Raw genomic sequence first — 24604 nt, forward strand, 5'->3', positions numbered from 1 at the left:
AACAGTTTTGAACTGTCATACAGATAACAATAGTAAAACAAATAAATGTGTTCACCACCTTAACTTGATTATGAGTGATAGACGTGGTCACAAAGGTGCCAAGTCTGTTTGGGAGGAGAGTCTATTCTCATATACAGGAAGTCCTCGAGTTACGACGTACTGGACCTACGACGTTTCGACTTTACGACGTCCCGTGCCTCGTCTGCCATTTTGTCCTAGCACCATCGTGTTTCTGCTTAGCTAGTTCATAGTGCTTGTCTGCGTTTGTGCGCCGGGAGTATCTTTGCCTTTTTCGTCCTCCTTTCCTCTTTTTTTCACACTCTCAGCAGTAATGGTAAGTACAGCATCTTATTTTTTTATTTTAATGTATTTTAGTTTCTTTATACGAAGTGTTAACCTTTCCTGCTCCGGTCACCTGACCGTGGTCGGGAGACGCAGGGGTTAACTCCCTTCTCTCGTTGCACAGCCGAGGTGGGTGGCGGCAACAATAAAGGCAAGAAGCACCGTTGCACATTCAACGTCAACGTCGCTACTCTTCCCCGGTCACCGTCACTACACTTGCTACTGTAAACACTCGCACCGGCGCGCACTCCAGTCCTGTCTCACTCACACATCGACGCACACGCACACACACGCTGAGCTTGCTGTCACAATCACGTGGGACAATACCCGTAACAGCAGTATTTCGCCGTAAATTTCGACTTTAACGGTGAAATCCGACTTACGCGGAAATTCGTGTTACGTCGCGAGCATAGGAACGGAACTCGTTCGTAAATCGAGGACTTCATGTACAGTAAATGCTGGGAATTCTCTTAGTTCAGGGTTTATCTTCCCTTTTGTCCAACCTCAGCTCGGATAGGCTCCGACTCCACTGAGAACCTTCACTTCTTTTCAGAAACGGCTGATTATTGTACTTCAATGGCTCTGAAGAATGAACTGAATGGAATGCGATGAGCTGGAGCCTATCCCAGCTCGGCTGCTTATGGGTGAGAGGCTCGAAAAACCTAAAAACACGTGCCTTGCCAATGGCAAGGCACGTGTCGACAAAAACATTCACACCTCATGATCCAATTAGAATGCTCAATTAACATAACAGCATTTTCTTTGAATGTGGGAGGAAGCCAAAGTACCTATAGAAAAGAACATGTTCCAACACCTCAGAACTGTGAGGCAGACATGGTAACTAGGGCCTGATCGATTAATCGGCCAATATCAGCCCCTTTCAAATCGGCAAAAATTTGCTGATTTTTTTTTTAACACATTACAACATACGACAAAGATAATGACATTCAAACAAACAAACAAAAATCAGCAAAAAATAGAAAAAAAAACAAACAATTGGCTGGTTTTTGCCAATTTTGATATCTGCTGTAAAGTTAAACAAATTAAAAGTATTGTTAAGCATTCTGCCTGTAATTGATATATTTATTGTTGTCAGCGTTAACAGACTAAAAAATAAGTTATTTTATTCATAATTTTTTTTCAAATGAATCGCCAATTAATCAGTTATCGGAGTTTTAGTCTTCCAAATATAAAAAAAAATAAAATCCATATCGGTCGGGCCCTAATGGTAACCACAAGGCCACAAAATACATTAAGAACAATCTCAATAATTGAGAAATGGCATAAACAAAGGAAAGCACAGCACGTTGTATCGTGGTTAGCACGTCTTCCTCCCAGTTCTGAGGGTCAGGGTTTGAGTCTTAGCTCTGGCCTTCCTGTGTGGTGTTTGCATCATCACCCAGTGCTTCCTCCCACATTCTAAAAACATGCACCTTAGATTAATTGAAGACTCAAAATTGTCCATGAGAGAAAGCGGAATAGAAGATGGATGAATGGAGCTCAGAAAGATGACGGCTGTTCAAAGTTTTTAACCTGATGCAATACCAAACCACACGAGAGCAAACACTGAAATGACCTTTGACAGTTCCCGCATCGCAATTCGCAGCACGCAACTGTTGCCCAGGGCTTTCCCTGCTTTCAATCAGTTAGGAGCAGTTTTAGAGGTTATCTAACTGAGCTGATGCATTTATTGCCACCAGAAATGTAATAAAACTATTGCACTGTTTTAAAACTTACCAGAAAGGCGATTATGTTGCTCAAACTGCATTATTAGTTTCACAAAAAATATGCGAACAAATTGAGAAACACAATGATTTACGTCATGTTTTCTGGACACAATAGGTATTTTTGTTACGTTTCTGTTTACACTGGGAAGGAGCTGTGAGCAGCCAAGAAAGGATTGATTGTATACACAGACAAAGACAAGGAAATAACGGGTAAATGGTTTACCAAAAACGTGATACTGATGGGAAGAAGGCCCTCTGGTCAGATTACTTCTCCGATTTTCAAACTTTCAACTTCAGTCCTTGCGCATGTGTGCTAAGTAATGTAAACAGATTATCTATAAAGTCCATTTATTACTGACAGACTAAATTGCAACAGTCTTCTAACTTGTAAAGATAAGGTTTAATGTGTGTATCAGGAGAAACAACACTTAAGAAAGAAATAAACAACGACTGGCGTCATTCAAAACTATGTGATACGGTCGTACACATTTATATTCTAGTTGTGATAAGAAAACATGCAAACCTCCTTTAAAGCCAACCAATCCTAAATTGGATCAGCACCAAATTGTACACCTTTACAGATTTACTAGCTGCACATGGCTGAGGTTTGTCAATAGATTTGATAAATTATTCGAATTTTTATTCAATTGTTAAAATATCACAATGTGAAAAAAAGTGGACTGTTGCATGGATGTGCAGAAGAATTGCCCAATACTCAAAGCGACTGAAGTTTTTATTTAATTTATGTATGTTTTTTTTCCAAGTGGGAGTGTATTGTACAGTATGTACAAGTGTGTGTAATAAAACTCAAACTCTTTGTTATTGACAAATACAAACCTGAGATACACCACTCACCAAAACAATTGGGATTTTGGGTTTGTGTGTGAAATTTCAGGATGAACCTATGATGTACAAAAATCTTTCCAGGTGGACTTAATTTGACCTCTGAGCTGAATGGCAAAATTCACAACAGATGCTTGATCCATGCATCGATCAATACATTTCCAAGGACGTGCACGTCTATGCCTTTCTGTGACTCTTCCAGTCTCACTGTATCTCTGTTGCAACCTGCTGGGTGACACTGTGGCCTCTTCAGATTTTCCAAACTCTTTTTTTCTTGGATTTTACCAATGATCTGCTATGCCCGCAATATCTAAAGTTTAGATATTCTGTGCCTTTAGATTCTAAAACAACAGGCCACCAATGAATTATTATTCTTTCATTCCAAAAAAAATATATATATTTTTTTCATCTTACTTTTTGTGACATTTTTATTTGGTTGTGCCGTCATATTTTTCTAATGTAAAATGGGTGCCTTGGCTCAAATGCTGGGCTCATTAATTTTTTGGAAAGCTCAAAGATTACTAGCTACCTTTTACAAACTATCTTTTTCAGGCTGCTAAATGAGTGAGTTATTTGTAAACTAATTTATTTCCTTTGCTTGCTGCAATTCACTTAGCACAATAGCAAGGCAATCAACTTTTGTTGTTGTGGTTGTTTTTTGGGGCGGGACTTTGACCATGGCCTTGTTCCAATCCTTGGCCTCCTATCGTATAAAACTTCCTGAAAGATTTTGGTGAAATGTTAAAAACTTCCATTGAACTTGCAGTTCTTGTTTTCTCAGCTTTTTTTCCGAAACAAACTTAAAGCCAAAAGATTTGACCTAAGTATGCATTCAATTTAATTGGTCGTTGTCACCGGCCGCAACAAGAATAAAATAATTTACAATTTGTACAGTGTTTAGTGGCTCTCATTAGGTTGTACAGAGTAGGTGTACAGGATGATGTGGCTATAGTTGGGCTTGGCCTACTGGTGACTGACATCGCAGTTATGTTTCATCATTATCATCATCTGTTTAAAGAAGAACAAAGGCCAGGACTGATGGCTTTTCTTAATGGAAAATTTTCACTCTTGTCCCAGTGTACGGACTAAATCAGTCTACTGTTCTACCTGTTGATTTGGTCCGATCCCTAAAAGATGTGACAACATTCCTTCTCTGTGTTTTACCTGCCCTTTTCTCAAGAGTTTCTTTCAGCTCTGACAGGTTAAACGGACAGTGAAAAATTCTTCAAAATATAACACTGTTTTTATTTTAAATGCAAAAAGCGAATGAAAAATCATCTACAAAAATGCATGATTTTAATTGAGATTTTTTTATGCTTGTATTGTTGGAGATGATTTTCAGTTCAGTTCAGTTCATTTAGTGACTCACTCAAAAGCAATACAAATTAATTACACTGCTGCTGTTTAATGAAATGAAAAAAAAAAAGTGCACCCTATCCCCAGATTTTTACTGCCCTCCCACCAAAAAATTATTCAGATAAAAAGCAAATCAGACCAAATTTAGTGATACATTCTTTTCATTGACATTTTTCATGCTTGACTAAATGTGGTCCGTTTTTGTTTTTCATTGAAACAACATATTTTGGTGGATGAACACAAAACAAGTAATAAAATACCAGAAATCCTTTTTTTTTTTTTTTTTTTTTTATTGGACAGCAAGGGCATGGCGTTTATTTTGATCACTTTTGATTACGTGACTGACTGTGCCCTGTGGTTGACTGGCGACAGGGACAGGGTGTAGCCTGCCTTTCGCCTCATTAAATTAGATAGGCTCCAGCCCCTTGTGAATATGAACAGGAGCAGAACAAGAAAATGGATGCTCCGATGGAATTTTTAATCTGAAATATCTGACAATAGAAGTATTTTCTTGAAAAAAAAATGAATGAAATCAAGAGTTTTCCTTTCTTTTTTTTTATTTTGTTTAATTATCAGCATCAGACAATATCAAAGCAGCAAATAATTTCATAGGGATGTAAAAAAATTTTCTCAACGTATCGCTTTAAATTTTTTTCTTTGCATAATAAAAATCAGGGGTCACCAACCTTTTGGAAACTGAGAGCTGCTTTTTGTGTATTAATTGATGTGAAGGGTTACCAGTTTGATACACACTTCTGAAATAACAAATTTGCTTGAATTACATTGAATGATTTGTTATTATTAATAGCTAATGATATTCATCTACATCAAGACAGTGATGATGTTAATGATTCCTCACAATTATCAAGAATGATTTAAGGTACAGGAAACGTGAAAAATATCAACATGTAACACTTTATTTCTCCAAGTCTCTGCAAGTGTTTCCATGTGAACTTGTACAACATTCCTAGGAAATCACAGTGTTCCATCACTGGTAGGCTATTTTTAGAATAGGCCTGCGGGCTAGTCAAATGATCCTTGGGGACTACCTGGTGCCCGCGTGCACCACGTTCGTGACCCATGATGAAGAATATAGCAACACAAATTGTCCCTCATAAAATAAATGATGAAAATCATCACAACTCTGACTTGTCAGGTGAACACTTACAGCGCAGTTCTTCTTACAAACATTTGGTTCAGACTGGTGACTGCTTGGGAACAAAAGGAGTCTACAGGCCAGTATAGCAAATTGACTCCTTCATAAGTGCATTTTCTGATCCCACCTTCAGTTTGGAGAATGGCATTTGGTGAATATGTTGTCACAAAGACTCCTCCCACTTATTATTTAACCAGTGCAGTACTATAGTTAGACTCTGTTGAAGTGACCTCTTGTGGGATGCGCTCTATGGACTCAGTGGTGGAGCTCTGGGACTGAGAGGACAGATGCTCCGATGCACGGGGGCTATCCACACCGGAGTGCATCATGGGTAAGTAGATGTCATCCATGTTTGGCAGCACGAACACTTTCTAAAGAGAGAAAGACAGCGTGGCTAAAAAGAATGTAAAGCATGCATTTGGGCAGGTTGTTCTTCCTTACCTGGAACTCATTCTGTAGTTTCTTTTCAATCCATTCAGTCACGTGACATAATGTCACCTCCCTCTCGCCTAATTTGGGGCGTACACGCAGATCCAGTTTGGGTGGTTTGCAGAAACTGTACCTGCAGGGGTAGTAATGAAGCAAGTGAAAACGTGTTCAATCAAGCTACATTTTCAAATACTCACATACATACATACAGTACATAAGCGGTATTACAAATTCTGTATTTACAAAGATAAGGAATGAGGAATCCACTGCATCATACAGAGAGCTGTTTGTGATGTTAAGAATAAACAAAATATTATTAGAAACAAAGATAACACAAATTTATATAGCGCCTTTCAAGTGATACATTCTTTTCATTGCCATTTTTCATGCTTGACGAAATGTGGTCCGTTTTTGTTTTTCATTGAAACAACATATTTTGGTGGATGAACACAAAACAAGTAATAAAATACCAGAAATCCTTTTTTTCCCCATATATATATATATATATATATATATATATATATATATGGGGGAAAAAACAACAACAACAAAAACAACAACAAAATAGCACAGTGCTATTTTGTTGTTGTATATATATATATATATATATATATATATATATATATATATATATATATATATATATATGTAGTGCACTGTTCTGTGCTATTTTGTTATTGAAATAAAAGTTTTTTTAAAATAGTTTCTAGCATGAAACTCGAAACCGTCTTTGCATAGAGTCGGTAAAATTCATATATATATATATATATATATATATATATATATATATATATATATATATATATATATATATATATATATATCTCCATCCATCCATTTTCTGAGCCGCTTCTCCTCACTCGGGTCGCGGGCGTGCTGGAGCCTATCCCAGCTGTCATCGGGCAGGAGGCGGGGTACACCCTTAACTGGTTGCCAGCCAATCGCAGGGCACATACAAACAAACAACCAGTCGCACAGACAGTCACACCTACGGGCAATTTAGAGTCTCCAATTAATGCATCTTTTTGGAATGTGGGAGGAAACCGGAGTGCCCGGAGAAAACCCACGCATATATAGTATATATATATACATATACACAAAACACACATAGATACACGTATATATATACACACACATATATATAAAATATTATATTCCCCATATATATATATAATTAAATAAAATACAAAAAAGAATGGATTGTTGATTACAGGTAATAATTATGTAAAGTGGCTATTGCTTAGTCTGAATAAAACTTTTGTCTCGTCACTCAGGTTCAAAACAAAGTTAATTGTCACTTGCGTTGTCCTCTTCCTGGCACCATTAACTTCATTACCAGCTGCACGTAATGTGATTCTCACCATATCCTGTCAGTAGGGGGCGGTGGGATGTTGACGACCAGGGACCCTGACAGCTCTTGAACCTCCACTGTGAGCAGTAGGGGGGTATTTGACATCTCCTCAAACTTCTTCTTTATGAACTCGTTCTCTGTCGCCTTCTGGAAATATCTGGATTTTGCGATTTTAGTCCACAAATCTCAAAATCTTCCTTCCAGTCCTTCCGCCCCCGGTCCTGTAAAACACGATTAAAGAGTGAGAGGAAAGTATTTGTGTGGTCAGATTTAGGATGTTGATGTTCCCCTCAAAATGAGGCACAAGAGTCTGGATTAAAGCTGCTGCCACACGGAATTGGATACAGAGGTAGAGGTTATGTTCCAGTTGTGCTCTATCTCTGGTGAAATAATATTTGCATTTACCCATCGGTTGCTGACGAAAGGCCCTTTTCCCCAGAGGGGCCCTGAGGCTCAGCCAGGAGAACCTCTTCGTCATCAGATGAAGCAGCACTGGAGGACTCCTCATCACTGTCTGCTAGCACACTTAGAATGGGTCTGCAGCTAGAAAGACAATTTAAAACACATAAGACATTTATCATCATCGTCTGCCACCATGGGGGACCTAGGTTCAATACCCCGACTGGACCATCTGCCAACATCCCCCGGACTCATGGCTGTGGTGTCCTTGAGCAAGACACTGAAAATGCTCTCCGGGCACTTCTGTGTTTTCTCTGATGGGTTAAATGCAGAGAACAAATTTCGTGCGCATGCATGCATGCATGTTCATGACAATAAAAGGTGATTCTTTTTCTTTGTAAAAAAAACAAACACAAAAGGTTCAATCATGCTAACTATGGTCTAAATATAAACTGCCTGTTTGACAGGAGTGCTTACCAAGACAAGTGGAAGTGTCTGGTTTGCAGGGAGGGACTTAAAAAGGCTTGGTGACTGCGGAGGATGTCGAATGCTGGCTGGACTTTTAATCCACAAGTGAGCTTCTGTGACAGTGGGCTTGTGCTAATCAGTGCAGTGTACAGTTTAGGGGTGTGTGGAGTTTGCATGTTCTCCCCGTGCCTGCGTGGGTTTTCTCTGGGCACTCCGGTTCCCTCCCACATCCCAAAAACATGCATGGTACGTTGATTGAAGACTCTAAATTGCCCATAGGAGTGAATGTGGGTGTGAATGGTTGTTTGTTTATGTGTGCCCTGCGATTGGCTGGCAACCAGTTCAGGGTGTACCCCACCTCCTGCCTGCAGTTCGCTGCGATAGGCTCCAGCACTCCTGCGACCCTTGTGAGGATAAGCGGCTCAGAAAATGGATGGATGGATAGATTTTAATACAGTTTTTTCAATCCATATATCTCATTAACTGGTTAGGTGGTTCATTCTAAATAATAAAACATACTGGTAAAATTAACCTTTCTACATGTATATTTCAATGTTTTCATGATTTTATATAACAATTGGTCACATAATTACGATTAAATTAATTATAAATAATAAAACAGGGCAGTGCTTGCGTGTTTTTTTTCCCAGATAATCCGGCTTCCTCCTACGTTCCAAAAACATGCTTCTTAGTTTAATTGACTCTAAGACTAAAATTGTCCATAGTTGTGAATGTGAGTGTGAATGCTTGTTTGTCCAAATGTGCCCTGTGATTGAATGGGAACCAGTCCAGGATGTGTGGATAAACCATATAGAAAATGAATGGATGGAAAATGGAAGCATGAGAATGGAATGTTATAATTTTATTATTAAAGCACTTAATATAAAGTACAGTGTTCCCCCGCCACTTCGCGCTTCACGTTTTGCGGGTTCAGTGCTTCGCGGGTTTTTCCAAAATATTCATCAAAAAAAAGAAAAATTCATCAAAAAATAAAAATGAAAAAATACAGCCATATCAGCAGCCATATTGCAGAAAGAAAGTGTTTCATGTTGATGCACGAAAGAGAAGGTTTCCCTGCATGCCAAACAAAAGAGATGAGTTGACTCAGAGGCTTTGTACATGCCTGTACTGTACTGTACATGCCACGGGCACTCATACAAGGCGCGTGACTGGTTCCCGGCGCGACATCGACCAATGAGAGCACGAGTGGATTTATCCCATGAGCTGATTGGCTTCAGCCTCACCGCAGCCTCACCCAGCATCTTCCCTTGTTGTGTCTCGCCAGCCCCGTCCACGCTGTTGACTATCTCGCATACTCTATCTTAGTGTTGTGTTCGTGATAACTTTTTTGATTAGTTAAGCCCTTACAATGCGGCCTAAGCGCCGTGCCCCTGCGAAAGCTTCCTCCGGGGCGCCCAAGAGGAAGAAGAAGATGATGACCATCAGCGAAAAAGTGAAACTTTTAGATATGATCAAAGAGGGCAGAAGTTCTGCATCTGTGGCACGCCATTATGGCGTAAATGAATCTACAGTGCGGTACATCAAGAAAGAGGAAGCAAACATCCGCAAAACTGCTTCATTAAGGAAGCGAAACGTGTGGTAACTCCGCGTAATAAGAGACAGGGGAGTTTTGAAGCAAAAGAAAAAAACTAAGACAACAACTACCCATCACCATGTTTTTCTCCAAGGTAAAACCCCAGCTACACCATCAGCGCCTCCAGCAGAAGAGTCTCTGAGTAAACCTAATGCCTCTACGAGTGAAGTGAGAGCCTCTCCTCCGCCACCAACGCAAGCCTCTTCGCCTCTCTCAGAAGGCAATGTTGATGAATGTTAATTACTGTATAAGGTTTTATAATTCAAGATTTAAGTAAATACGTGTACTGTTGTAATCTATGTCTCAAATATGTAAAGTATAGATAGTGTTTACATATTTTAAACATTCTGTTACCCACATACACATACCCGAAAATTCCTAGGGGGGGGGAATCCTACTTCGTGGTTTTTCACCTTTCGCGGGGGGTTGCGGTCCCCATTAACCATGAAAAACAAGGGATCAAAAAAAAAAATGTATATATATATATATATATATATATATATATATATATATATAAAAGAGTGACCTGGCCCATCTTTCTGTTTTAAAAATTTAATGTAGCCCTTGAGCACAAGTTTGTCCACCCCTGTTTTGGATGAATGGACATGCATGCATGCACGCACATCAGCTTTGCCCATAAAAATGTAGTTACTAACCGTGTATTTCCAGTTTCAGTCAACCAATCTGTGTCCTGGCCGCCCTCTTTACCCAACTTCGACAGGTTGAATTTGGTCTGCAGGGTCATCTGCAGGGTGCCATAGTAGGCCAGCTGCAGCTCCACCCACAGGCCTGCAAGTGGGAAGCGCAGAAGGGTCATCGCCAGAGCCCTCTGAATAAGACAAATATCCCTTATACCTAATCTGGGCGCACACTCACAGTGGGCAGACTAAACAGCTTTCATTGTGATTATAGAGCTTTGAATATTCATGATAGATTACAAGGAATTAGACTGTGGGAATGACATATCTGGATTGAGAAAAAGGGACAGACTGAATTTATAGGAGGGCGGCTGTGTTACAGGCAAAATCACAAGGTCAGACACTTACACATCTCCTCATCAGTGTCGGGTGCCAGACTGACTGATTTAAAAACAGGCGCACACAAGCTAATATGATCGAAATGTGTGCAGCTCACATGAGGCTGTGAGATTTACAACAGGATTACAATGCTTGATCTGTTGTTATGTCGTCATTCAAGCACAAACGCACGGGCGCGAGCTGCTTGTTGCATGTGCGTCAGTAATGTGTATGTCTGAGGCAACCTCTCACATACACATACCCAAAACTCTCATACTCACCAAAAAACTCACACACATGCAGACACACACACACACACAGACCAATAATCTCTCATTCAAAAAGTAAAACCTCACACACACCCAAACACTCTCAGTAGCAAAAAAAATAAACCTCTCATGTGGCATAAAATCTTAATCTTGTCAAAAAAAAAACACACAACAAAAAACCCTTACACACGACAAAAAAACTCTCTTTCACCAAAAAACCTCTCTCACAAAGACTCATACGGAAAACATCTCTCTCACTCCAAAAAGACTGACCAAAAACCTCTCACACGACAAAATCGCACGCAGCAAAAACGCTCTCACATTCACCCAAAAAACCTCACACTCACTGAAAAACCTCCAACACAAAACAAAAAACCTCACACTCACCAAAGAATCTCTCTCGCAAACACAAAACCCCTCACCCACAGAAAAAACTCTCACATACAGCAAAAACCACGCACACTGAAAATGAACACACACATGCACACACCATGAAAATCTCTTGCACAACTAAAAAACTTCACATGCCATAATACTCTAAAATAAAATAAAAACTCACTCACCAAAAACATTTGATACACAAGACCTTTTATGTAATGCATGACAGTTTTTTTTTGGTGTGTGTGTGAGACGTTTTGTTTTGTGCGTGTGAGAGTTAAATATTATTTTGGCCTATGTGGCACTTAAATGTATGAGTGTATGTGTGTGTGATTTTACAGCAGTGTCTAGTCTCACCTCTGTGGTTAACCTCTGGCTGGGAAGTAGATATGATTTGCGGGATAGAACAGCCCATATCCAGCTCAGTTAGGGTCAGTTCATTCATAAAGTAAGGCAGCTGTAAAATGAGATGAAACATAAACATCAGGTTTGAAGGAAATAGAAATACTGTATGTACAGTGCATTTATGATACCTAATGCAACATTATCCTCTGTTAATAGTATAATAATAGAAGGCAGAAAGCTTAATTTTTTCCACCACAGTACATGAATTCGACACTGAATACCCTGATTTTGCTGAGCTTCTTCTGGATCTTGTGGGAAACCATGTCAGCCCAGTGCTTCTCTCTCAAGAAGTCCCAAAAGATTCGACCAATCAGAGCGTTGAGCCATACAGATGGACTCCTCCCAGTGTACTCCACCAGATCACAGGTACACTGTGGAAGTGAGAAATGAGTCAGGGATGATTCAGTGCAGAATATCTACTCCTGAAGTCTCCCTACCAGTATGAGTGCCGCACTTCAGCTTCAGCATGACTTACGTTTCCTTTAAGTTTGGGGCTTGTCTCTGTGCTGCCAACTCCAGGGCTGGAGAGCGGGAGCAAGTCTTCTGTAGCCAGAAGACGAGACATGTACCCGGCGTAGTCAAGCAGTAAAAGGCCCCTGGTGGTGGTGCTGCTGGAGGAGGGCTGACTGAGAGCAACTGCAGGCGTGGAGGGGGCATCATCTTCACTGCTGCCCACTCTGCTGGAGCCTCTGCTGCATGGGATATCGCTGTGGCTGCTGATAGCCTGCGACAGTACTGGGTCACCTGGAGGGAAATATTTTATGTAGTTAGCAAAAATAACGGTTTGTGGCATGTGAAGTGAAGTAAAGGTGTTTAGGCCTTATGCCAAGTATGCGCTCAAACACGGACCAAGATGGAATAAACACAAAGGAAAATGTTGTTTTTTCCCCAACCTAAAATACTTATTTGCCCATTGCTAATGAAATTCAATCACACAAGACCAAACATCACCTTAGCATTTTATCTGACTGGTGTCAAAAGACACTAGGACATTCAGTTGGAAGAAGATATGGGAAATATATCTGCATGGCCCACTGATTCTAGACTTCATTACTGTCATGTAAAATGTGTTATTCCACTGTGTTAAATGTGTTTGACTGTCAGTACAAATCTTTATTATGAATCAGACTACGGTACATTGAATTCACACTAAACTCAATCCAGGATCAAATATATGAAGTACGTTTTTATAATAATAAAAAAATGCACTACTATTGTTATCATTAACATTATTGTTATCCATCCATCCATTTTCAACACCACTTATCCTGGTCAGGGTCGCGGGGTGTTGGAGCCTATCCCAGCTGACTTCGGGCGAAAGGCGGACTACACCCTGAACTGGTCGCCAGTCAGTCGCAGGGCATTATTGTGATTATTAATAATATTTATTTATGTTATTAAAATCATGAGCTTTACTAGTGCTTATAGTCCTAATAGGGCCAACATGCACTTAAAAGACAACAACTAAAAAGGGAGTAATATAATTTAAACCACTGACCATCTTATCTTCATTGATAGAGTTAGGCAATTGCCATCTCGGGGACGGCCCTTAACTGGTTCTATCAAATCACTTTTTCTGTGGTTGTCTGTCTCCCTTTGTTGCGGTGTTCCACAAGGGTCAAGCTTAGGGCCCATTCTTTTGTTTTGTTTTGTTTTTTTGCTCTATACATACTTCCTCTTAGGAGCTGTCATCAGCAAATTAAATGTATTGCCTACTACTTGTTTGCAGCTGATCTTCTATTTTCTTTTTCTTTAAATCCTGATACTACAGATAAACTAAGTGTACTGAATGATTACTTGACTGCAATTAATGGCTAGATGGCTCACAACTCGCTTGGGTTGAGTGCAGTACGGTATTAATTGTTACCCCGATAGCTTGACTCCTAAAGATTTCTAAAAATGTGCTTACCAGTGTAAGAAACCTTGGGGTCATATTTAATCAGGATATGCTACTGTGGCTCAGTAGGTAGAGCAGGTCGTCCAGTGACTGAAGGGCAGCTGGTTCGAATCCCAGCTCCTACTGTCTCCATGTTGAAGTGTCCTTGGGCAAGACACTGAACCCTAATTTGCTCCCAGTGGGCCTGGCAGTGCTTTGCACGCCAGCAGTTGCCTATTGGTGTATGAATGTGTGTGTGAATGGGTGAGGCTTTGTAAAGCGCTTTGGGCACTGTGATCGTGTACATAAAGTGTAATATAAGTGCAGCCCATTTACCATTAACATATTAAAACTGTAACCCCGTCCTGCTTTTTTTCAACTAAATAAAATATTCATATCTCATTTTGAACTGGAAATGATCATTTATGCCTTAGTCTCCTCACGTCATGACTATTGCCATTCTCTCTTCACCTGTCTTAACAATCGTCATTAGACCGTCTCCAATTAGTTCAGAATACCGCTATTAAGCTTTTGTCTCAATCCAATAGGTTCAGCCACATTACGTTCTGTCGTCCTTGAACCAGCTCCCAGTTCATTAAAGAAGACTTTGTGAGTCGTCTCTTTGAAAAGTGCAATATAACTCAAATATTCTGACTTAGTGACTTAGAACTGAGGCACTGGCAAAGTAACACAAACACTACAGTTGTTTCCCGGTGTCTATGTGTGAGATCTGTACGTTCTCACAAATAGGATTGTCTTTGACATGCTAAGAATTGGCGCAGGTAATCCATAATTTGCACATATATACTCTTGGCATAGATGCCTTAGCTAGAGGCCTTATTGTCACTAATTCATCATCTATGATTCTCCTACCCGATCGAGGTACACATCTGCCAGGCCTTGATTTGTCCTGGTCCTTTTCTAGATCTGCATCGGTGGATGCAAGCAGGAAATAACGAAACCACTCCTCCTTCTCTCTCCCTGTGCGTCCAAAGAGGTAAAGAGTTGTGGGTGGGTCACGGATGGGTTCAGCAAAACCCTGACATGAACTAGCGGGTGTGGTTCTTGGCTCCTCCTCCTCATCCTGACTCTCCTCCGACCTTTGTCCAGCCTCCTCTTGGGAGTTTACGTCACTGGCCAGCTGGATGCAGATCGGATATTTGGGGTTCCATAGTCGCTTACGAGCCAACACAGATGGCAGCAAGAATACCTTTGGGAGACACATGAAGAGAATTATATATTCAAATATCCCATTAACATTTGTATTTTAATCAATGTGTTCTCATGAGAATTTAGCAGCTACTCAAAACACTTCACAAACATACCATCCATGCAATGAAGATAAATTATCTTAGATAATGTGCTTAAAGGGGTAGCAACACAAACAAAACAAAACAAAAAAAACAAAAACACTTTATTTAGCCATGAAGTGGTTAGGGTATCTTAGTGTTAGACATTCTTAAATACGTTTGCATAATATATACCAGTCAATGCAAGCATCAATGGATCCAAAAACAGTAATGCTCGTCTTTTTCCAACCCAACTACTTTGGCCCAGGATGAAATAGAGTACTATACACTCCTAACATCTGTTCAATCATAAAAGACACTAGATTATTTTAAATAGTCTCAGATACTACAACATAAAAGGGAAACATTTAACCTTCATTATTTTATGCACAAATTGTTTGAATAGTATTCCTACTTTGCTCTTTTCCAGCTGATAGGAGCGCGTTTTTATGAAAGTGGACTCATTGACTCTCTCGTCGTACGTGGCCCTGCGGTTGATGTTAGACTGGGGAGTGTCGAGTCGGAGACAGGATCCTTCCAGTGTGGCAAACACGGAGTGAGTTTGTGATGAGTGATATGTCTCTGGGCAGTAATCATGAATCTCATTCATCCAACCCTAGAAAATACATAGATAGGTGCAGCACAACAGTGAACATAAAGGTTTGGCCAAACCTGTTTTAGGTCATAAAGGGGTTTGGGTCGTGCCAGACATATGGGTTGAGATGTCTCCAAAACAGAAGCCTAAATTATAAAATACCTTACCAAAATGTAGTTGAATGCTTTGGACGGCTAAACGGTCTATGATATTTATCCCGCTCATGCAAACAACCACCTGCTTTATACACTGACACACTGCAGTCTCTTCCTTTCCAGGATGTGCTGTAAATTGCCTCTGGAGATGACAGTAGATGGGTTCCTGCTACAGTATGTCCTCTCCAGTTGCTGTATAAGGACTGTAATTATGACTGAGACTCCAGAGATTACTGCTTTTAATTGCATTATGGCCATAATGTATTTTTATATTCATCTGTGAAAGAACAAGAACAACAATTGTGCATGAATAACCTTTCACTTGACACTGCTGTTTTAGAAGCAATTTGGGTGAGTGAAAGCTCATTATCAGTACTGTTGTTATAATAACTGTACAGTTTAAATGTCAGCAACGCAGTATTTTAAACTATTGTGATGGGGAATTTGGAATTCCAATATTAGTTTTTTATTGTGTTCAAAGGAACATTTGAGAGGTAAATTATGGACTGTGTAATGATACACGTACTTTATCGAGCCATGCTTTCTCCACCAACTCCACCCACTTCATACAATTGGAAAGCTATACAATACTTATAAAATGTAACCTCCAAAGTAGAACAGCCCTGGAGTCATACAGTTTGGTTTTCAATTTGCAGAAAAAAATTGCCTTTAAAGCACCAAACTTCAGACATTGAACCACCGTGATGTACAGAGCTGTGAAAAAGTATTTGCCCATTCTCAAATTTTTTATTATTATTTTTTGCATAGTTTCCCCACTTTAATGTTTAAGATCATCACTCAAATGTAAATGTCATAACAATGACCCAAGTAAACATATAAATGCAATTTTTAACAACTATCAAATTAACTGCGTAAAAACTATTCGAAGCTACCTGGCCCTGAATGAAGAGTAATGCCCCTCATAAACCTAATAACTGGTTGGGTCATCCTCAGTACCAACAACTGAAATCAAGCGTTTTTTGTTTTCTTTTATATCTGGCAATGAGTCTTTTTTTGGCCCACTCTTCCTTGCAGAATTGTTTTAATTCAGCAACGCTGGAGGGTTATTGAGCATGAACAGCCTTTTTAAGGTCATGCCACAGCATTTCAATTGGATTCAAGTCTGGACTTGGACGAGGCCACTCCAAAACTTTTTTTTTTTTTTTTTTTTTTTTTAAAGCAAGAAATTGACTTGCTTGTGTATTCTGGTTTGTTGTCCTGCTGCAGAACACGAGTGTGCTTAAGGTTGAGGTCATAAACTGATGGCCGAATATTCTCCTTCAGGATTTTCTGGTGAGTCACTGATGGTGTAGTGGTACACTCGCCTGACTTTGGTGCAGGCAGCGTGGGTTCAGTTCCCACTCAATGACGGTGTGAAAGTGATTGCGAATGGTTGTCCGTGTCTATATGTGCCCTGCGACTGACTGGCGACCAGTTCAGGGTGTAGTCCGCCTTTCGCCCGAAGTCAGCTGGGATAGGCTCCAGTGTCCCGCGACCCTAACTAGGATAAGCGGTGTTGGAAATGGATGGAGGATTTTCTGGTAAAGGGCAGTGAATGGTTTCTTCAATCACAGCAAGTTGTCCAGGTCCTAAATTATCTAAGCCACACTACCACCACCATATTTGACTGTTGGTTTGCTGTTCTTTTTCTTAAATGCTGTGTTAAATTTACATCAGATGTAACAAAAACACCTTCCAAAAAGTTCAAATTTCATCTCCTCAGTCCATAGAATATTCTCTCAAACGTCTTCAGATTTTTCTTTTTTTTCTTTTTTTTTAAATAAAGACGAGCCTTGATGTTCTTTTTGGTCAACAGTGGTTTTCATCTTAGAAATCTGCCATGGACACAATTTTTTCCCCAGTCTCTTACTTATTGTGGAGTCATGAACACTGACCTTAACTGAGGAAAGGGGGCCTACACTTTCTTTAGATGTTGTCCTGGAGTCCTTTGTGACCTCCTGAATGAGTCGTTGCTGCAACGACTCATTCATTTTTGTAGGCCGGCCACTCCTGGGAAGGTTTACCACTGTTTCATTTTTTTCTCTATTTGCGGATAATTGTTCTAAACATGGTATGCTAGAGTCCTAAAGCTTTAGAAATGGCTTTCTAACCCCTCTCTAGACTGATGTCAATTATATTATTTCTCATCTGTTCTTGTATTTCTCTGGCTCGTGGCATAGTGTTGCAGCTTTTTGAGATCTTTCAGCTGACTTCATTTTGTGAAACGGGTTCTATTTAAGGGATTTCTTGAATAGGTCTGGAGGTAATCAGGCTTGGGTGTGTTGAGTGAAAATAAAGTCAGCTTTTCAAAAAGATTTGACTAGCCAGAGTTAATTAATGAATTAACAAGGGGCTAATTACTTTTTCACACAAGGCCAGGTAGCTTTGACTAGTTTTTTCCCTAATAAATACATTCACCATTTAAAAACAGCATTTTATGTTTACTTGGGTAATCTTTGTCTGATATTACCATTTGCTTGAAAAAAAAAAAAACTTGAGAAGAATACTTTTTCATGGCACTGTTTACAGAGTTCAGCGAGCATTTTAGGATTAACTTTAGTTTTCTTCTCAGATTGCAAAACTTCTTCCAGGACTGGCCTCAACAAAGGGTGTTAGAATAAGAATGTGATAAGAGATTAAGAAGAATATACTGTAGGTGAAGGAAACAGACTTACATTCAAGGAAGTAATATATCCTTATACACTTGTTATCAAAGTTAAGGTGGGGTTTTTAACTGTTTTCCCATTTTAATATTAACTTATTTGGCTCTATTTTCATAGTCATCTGTAGTGGAGCACAAAAACTGGCATATCTTGATTTTCGGGCTGCACGTGTTTGCCAATTTGTCAGACCAGTCTGCGACAACCTGATATTATCCGAAGCGAACACTAATCTGAGATTTCAGTTAAATTCAATGCAGATCTTGTTGACAGAAAAATTGTTTAGAAATTTGAACCTACCAGAAGTTAACCAGCATCCTAGAACTGATTGAGCTCAGTTTGAGAGTTTGAGATTCCAAAATGACTCACTTTACCTTGTTGGCGTCAGATTCAGTGGAGCAACCTCTCAGAATCCCCTCTCCCAAGTGTGGTCTGTTTGGAGAAGCTGAACAAAGGGACCTTGAAGAGCCAATTCTAATCAACAAGAGTCCGAGCAAGAAACCCATTGCCAGCCCAAGAGCCAGGCCAGAAAAGTATGGATTTAGAGGTAGGGTAAAATAACCGTAGGATAGTATTGCCACACAGAATAAACTCATACATGGTGGAGGATTGGTTGCGTAAAGCGGATATGTCCTTAAAGATGCAACCTTATTGGATTTCCTGGCCTCCTGGTGAGTTTCAATGGGAAAAAACTGCATGGTGTCTCCATCTGAATAAAGTCCTTGCTCTTCATCACTGAGATGTTTGCAGTGATGCACAGGACATCTGCGGGGGCTTCTCCCAAGATACTTAACTGAAGGCCAGTCGAAAACATCACCATCTGTCCTGCCACCACTCCTGACTGGAGACTCTGAGACTCCTGTGTCTGTGCTACCTTCCCGGCCCAAACCTCTCGAAATTACCTGGGTGGTCTTACACAGGTGTTTGGGGCTGCCTGTGCTATCTTCTCTCCTGATTTTGTTCAACATGCTGCTCAGTGGCTCATGGACTGCCTCCGAGAGTTTCCTCTTGGTGTCTTCTAGTTCCATTTTGAAAAAGCCGCCTTTGAGGCCCTCTCCAGTTGGAGAGAGCATGCTGGGAGACGGAGGTGCTGTGCGAGAGTCCCCGCTTCTTCTGTTCTTGGGCTGTGTAAGCTGCTTCAACAGGTGGAGGTTGAGGCGCGAGTCTGATTTTGACTGCGACACCTCCGGCTCAGAACGGGAGAGCTCGGTGGAGATCGACTTCACGAGGCTGAGAAGGGGTTTTGGCCTGAGGGTGGAGCCTTCTCTAAGCTCCAGCTCTGTAGAGAGCGACTTTACCAGACTGGCCGAGGGCTGATGAGTGGGTGAGGTAGAGCCTGGGGAGAGGAAGGTGGGGCTCGTGGCGGAGAAATTACCCAAAGAACCAGGAGACGAGGGTGAAAGTGGGACATGGAAAGCTTGGGACTGCGATCCTCTGTCATCATCACTGGAGATCTGCTTCTGACTCGATCGAGAGACCGAGGAATAGTACTCATCATGATCAAGCGAGAAGATGAGCTCACTCTCATCAAGACTGCTCCACTCTCCCTCTGTTCCCGTCAGCTGGATAACAATCCCTCGAGGGAGATGCCGCTTTGTCCCAAGTGAGTTTGGGACAACGTCTGGACTGTGCGTATCCAGGAGGGGTCTGCCACCTCCGCTTGCATCCTCCTCGCATCCTTGCTCCCAATTGTTTCCACTCTCTGCCATTCCGGGACTACATCACAAAGTCAAGGCATCTAAATGTCACTGAAACAGAATAAACAGAATATAGTCAGCAAAATTAAGCCTCTGAGGCAAAACAAATAAAAGCAGACAAGGGATAAGCGAGGCATCCATTCTATCCTTATGCCTAATTTGTACAAAAACCGCTTGCATCTTGACAATTAGGTGTTCGTGTGTGAACGTCATATGAGCTCTGGAGCATGAATTTGCTTGCATGTGCGCTTGAGTCTAGTGAGTGCCTCGGTGCCAAGTCAGCGCCTCTCCCAAAGCTGTTGCTCCACATCTGAGTGTGTTTCAGACGCAGGCAAAAATAGACCAGACAAGCGTTCAAGCCCCAATGTTGAATAAATAACAGCAAGTGTGGCATGGATATCATAACTTTTGGGGTTTGATTAGATGTGAAACTTGTGCACACATATCTGACATCAAAAGACACGTACTATACACTATTTGGACAAGGACACCGACAGAAACTGAAAATGGAAGAAAATTATTGCTCTGCAACTGACTTTCTACAAGATTTTGGGGTCTGACTTTCATCTTATGTTACAATAACACAAAATCCATTTAATGGTTAAGCGGTAGTGTTTGGTATATCTCTGCTGTCTTTTTTTAACGTTACAAAGGGATGAAAAGTGCAAGCCCTGAACGACACGTAAGAACTATATCAATCATCATCGTACGACCAAGAGTTATAATCAGTAGTGTGCATCGGCTGAGCTTTGACTTCTATTTTCATACCCTTGCTCTTTATGTGAGTTAAAACCTTCTTTGGACCAATCAGGTTTATGTAACAATATTACAGGTCTGTGTGGCACGATCTCACCCAATTCCACAGCAGATGGTGGATTGTGACTAATCTGCTCACACCCAAAATGCATGGCAGAGAGATAAAACCTTGGAGAATCACACATCCAGACATGAGACCTTCATAATAGATTTTCACACGGAGTGGGGGACGGGCACCAGAATGTTCACATTTCCTACGACAGGGACTCTACGAATGGCAAGGGTTTCTGATTGAAAGTTCTCACCTTTCATGGATTCCAGTGAAATTTTGGTCAGAAATTTATGGGCCGCAGAAGACAAATTTTTTTTGTCGTTCAATCTAACACTGCTCGACTTGGTAATTTTGGGGGGAAATTAGCATGCAAATGAACTTCATTCAGAAAAAATGTCACTGGCAAATTAGCATGATAGTGTGTAATTTATAGCATTTGGCCCCAAACTGCTCAAAACTGCTTGAATCGGACATAAGTTTGACTTGTTGAAAAATATCATGAGCAGCAATACAAAACTTAAATATGTAAAAATATTATGGTTTGAGAATCATCTGCTTTCGGTTGAGGTAATGCACTTTTTATTTTACAAAAAAAAGAAAAAAAAGGCGAGCAAAGGCATGGAGAGAAAGTTCACACATTTCTTTTTAATATACAAACACTTGTATATACACATTTCACTGGCTTTGTGAAATATGAAGTTTACGTGATATATGGTATATGGCATTTTGTTTTATTATGTTTTATTGTATATTTTAAATGATTATCAGTGTTTTTTCCAAACTGTTTGTCTGAAAAAATAACTACAATGTTGCTGCATTGACATGCAAGGTACATTTAAATTGGTAAAGTACAGTTTCGGTGAACCTCATCAGACGTGAACGGTTACAATCTCCGATTAACATGAATTCAGGGTTTAGCTGTGAAATCTGACAAATCTCACTGGCATGGTTTATAGATAAGACAACATTTGGCAGGGTAGGTTTCCAAGATAGCTCATCTCTGTGACCCAAAGTCACATTCTTACGTTTGCACAGATTTTGGACAGGGCAGTAGAGGTCACTAAATGATTTGATGATGACTCAAATTAGAGTTGGGATGTTACATTCATTTTTGGGTATTGGTAATTTAACACAATTAAATCACATAGTAATTTGAATTAAAATAGCAAGAAAGCCTTGCAAATATAGTTTTTTTCCAGTGAAAACTGAGATTAGGTGATAATGAAAAGCGCACTACAACTACATAAATATTATGAAGCAATAATAAAAAGACTGTCAGTTTGTAATCTTGGATTCAGGAAAAGCTGTGTTGTTCACTGGTGTTAGTGTAAAAGTTCAGTATTCCCTGCAATTTGAATTTTGAAACTTGAACCATGATGACGGCTATGAAATATAAATATTCATAATAATCATCCAGTTTGAGGAGACACTACATTCTGTATTTGTTGAATAATTTGGCGCACTGCCTCGACTCCAAGCTGTACTCTCATGATTTAGTAAATTGCCGCGAATGATAATAATCCATCCATCCATCCATTTTCTGAGCCGCTTCTCCTCACTAGGGTCGCGGGCGTGCTGGAGCCTATCCCAGCTATCATCGGGCAGGAGGCGGGGTACACCCTGAACTGGTTGCCAGCCAATGGCAGGGCATGTATAAACAAACAACTATTCGGACACACATTCACACCTACGGGCAATTTAGAATTGTCAATTAACCTACCATGCATGTTTTTGGGGTGTGGGAGGAAACCAGAGTGCCCGTAGAAAACCCACGCAGGCACGGGGAAAATATGCAAACTCCACACAGGTGGGGCCGGGGATTGAACCCCGGTCCTAAGAACTGTGAGGCAGATGCTCTAACCAGTCGCCCACCGTGCCGCCAATGATAATAATATGAAAAATTATCTAACCTGAACACGCCGTCAACCATTCAAGCCTTACCCCTTGATTTGTTTGCTGTCCTGAGCGATGATCTGGAAAACAAATATAAGAAGATGCATGGGATCAGCGGGATGGCCACAGTGGTCTTCAGATAAATCCATCATTCATTTGTGTGTGCAAGGGCTACAGAGTAAGGAGGAGTCTGAGTGAACACTCTCCTCCACCATCTCTCTCTCGCTTTCTCTCTCATGCACTCACATACACACCTCCTCTCTTCTGACCGCCTCTATCCAGATGTGTCATATGCTGCAGAGAATCACAGCTCACCAACTGATTATGAAGAGCATGGCTGCTCGGCATGATAATCCAGATTAAGGGTAGGGCATGCAGTCACAACAGAAGCACACAAGGAAACCCGCCCAACCAATGTGCACGGAAAGGATACTGTACCAGTCTTCATGAGTCTATCCAGTTGCAATGCCTTTCCTCTGGTTCCACCCTTCATCTTGGCCTACATAAAGAAAACCCCAGTAAGCCCCAGATATGACAGGATGAGGAACAGTGTCAAGTGATGAGCAGGGAGACAACCATGCATCACTGACTGGAGATGTTCCAAGATGGATGAAGGACACGTAGTATTTAGTGAGGGAATCTTTATATTTAACATCTCAATGCAGCACTGTGGGTAAATGAATGATAATTACATCCTTTGTTAAATTATGGACCAGTGGAGTAAGATTTTGCCATGGCATAAACGTGAAATAAAAATGATAAATATTTCAAACAAAATTTGTGGTGCCCTTGGCTGTCTGGCAGGACAGACTGGAGACCAACTGTCTGGAGACCAGTCCAGGATGTACCCCGCCTCTCACCCAAAGTCAATGAGAATAGGCTGTAGCTCACCTACGACCCTAATGATTGTGGATAAGCGTACAGAGAATAGATGGATGGATGGATGGATGGATGGATATGGGGCCAGTAAAGAACAGTTAATTTTAGTGGAAATCTGATCAAAAAAAGGTGCAGATACATTGTCACTATGACGTCCATGGAATTTTCCACACCCCAAGAATTATAATGCCACGAAGCATGAAGCAGGAAAGAGCCTGCTAGCAAACAGACAGCTCTCTACTGATGACATTGTGGTTATACTGTATATATTCATCATCATTGCTAAAACATAATCGCCATCTGATCAAACAGGTTCTAAATCTAGAGACTTGAATTGGCAAGACAAATTGAAAAGTGCCTCGTGTGTAAAGCTTCTGCCATGTAAGGATGACACAAACTCCATGGATTAAAGTAATTGTTGGGAAACTGGAAGTATTCCAAGAAAGTAAGAATATGTGGAGGTTTCGTTACCTTGCGTCCGCGGATCTGAAATTTACAAAGTACCACCTAAAAAAATACATTAAAAAAATAAAAAACTCCTAAAAAGTATGTTGAATGATTTTGTAAGCCACTGTAACATGATGCACAGTTTGAACATTAACACTGTACTCAAATATAGGAAAATAAAAACTGTACTCAATGATTCAGTTAAAATGGATCGCATATAAAGGTTAAATAAAATTGTACCTACTCAAAAAAATGCTAATAAAATCATTATTTCACGTACCACTGAAGGGGAGCCTGCATACCACTATTGGTAGACTTTGAGAATCACTGCTTTATGTCCCTCATAATGAATATCTGAAGAATCCACTCTTTCCCCAATTAAGAGTTAAGTCATCATCTCAGACAATAAATATTACTGCATTGAAATAAACCTTCACATATTTCCTTGTGTGACTATACTACTTTAATTGCTCTATTACTTAAGAGTCTAAACCAGATCTATATTTAGAGCACTGATTGGCATTTGGTGATTTGTTTTATTACCAAGTTATTACTTCAGGATGGTGTTTAAC

General features: G+C 40.3%; 1 protein-coding gene across 1 annotated transcript; it reads right to left on the reverse strand.

Annotated features, from left to right (window-relative positions):
* Positions 1 to 4866: 4866 nt before the first annotated feature.
* Positions 4867 to 23020, reverse strand: tex2l (testis expressed 2, like). The gene is given in 14 exon segments (XM_061663966.1): positions 4867 to 5795; positions 5866 to 5986; positions 7215 to 7378; positions 7380 to 7425; positions 7610 to 7747; positions 10322 to 10454; positions 11686 to 11785; positions 11955 to 12104; positions 12209 to 12477; positions 14483 to 14819; positions 15314 to 15514; positions 18683 to 20056; positions 22755 to 22786; positions 22961 to 23020. Coding segments are annotated over 12 exon segments (3180 nt in total). The 5' UTR covers positions 20018 to 20056; positions 22755 to 22786; positions 22961 to 23020; the 3' UTR covers positions 4867 to 5609.
* Positions 23021 to 24604: the final 1584 nt, after the last annotated feature.

Source organism: Phycodurus eques, chromosome 19 (assembly GCF_024500275.1).
Source record: "Phycodurus eques isolate BA_2022a chromosome 19, UOR_Pequ_1.1, whole genome shotgun sequence".
Lineage (NCBI taxonomy): Eukaryota > Metazoa > Chordata > Actinopteri > Syngnathiformes > Syngnathidae > Phycodurus > Phycodurus eques.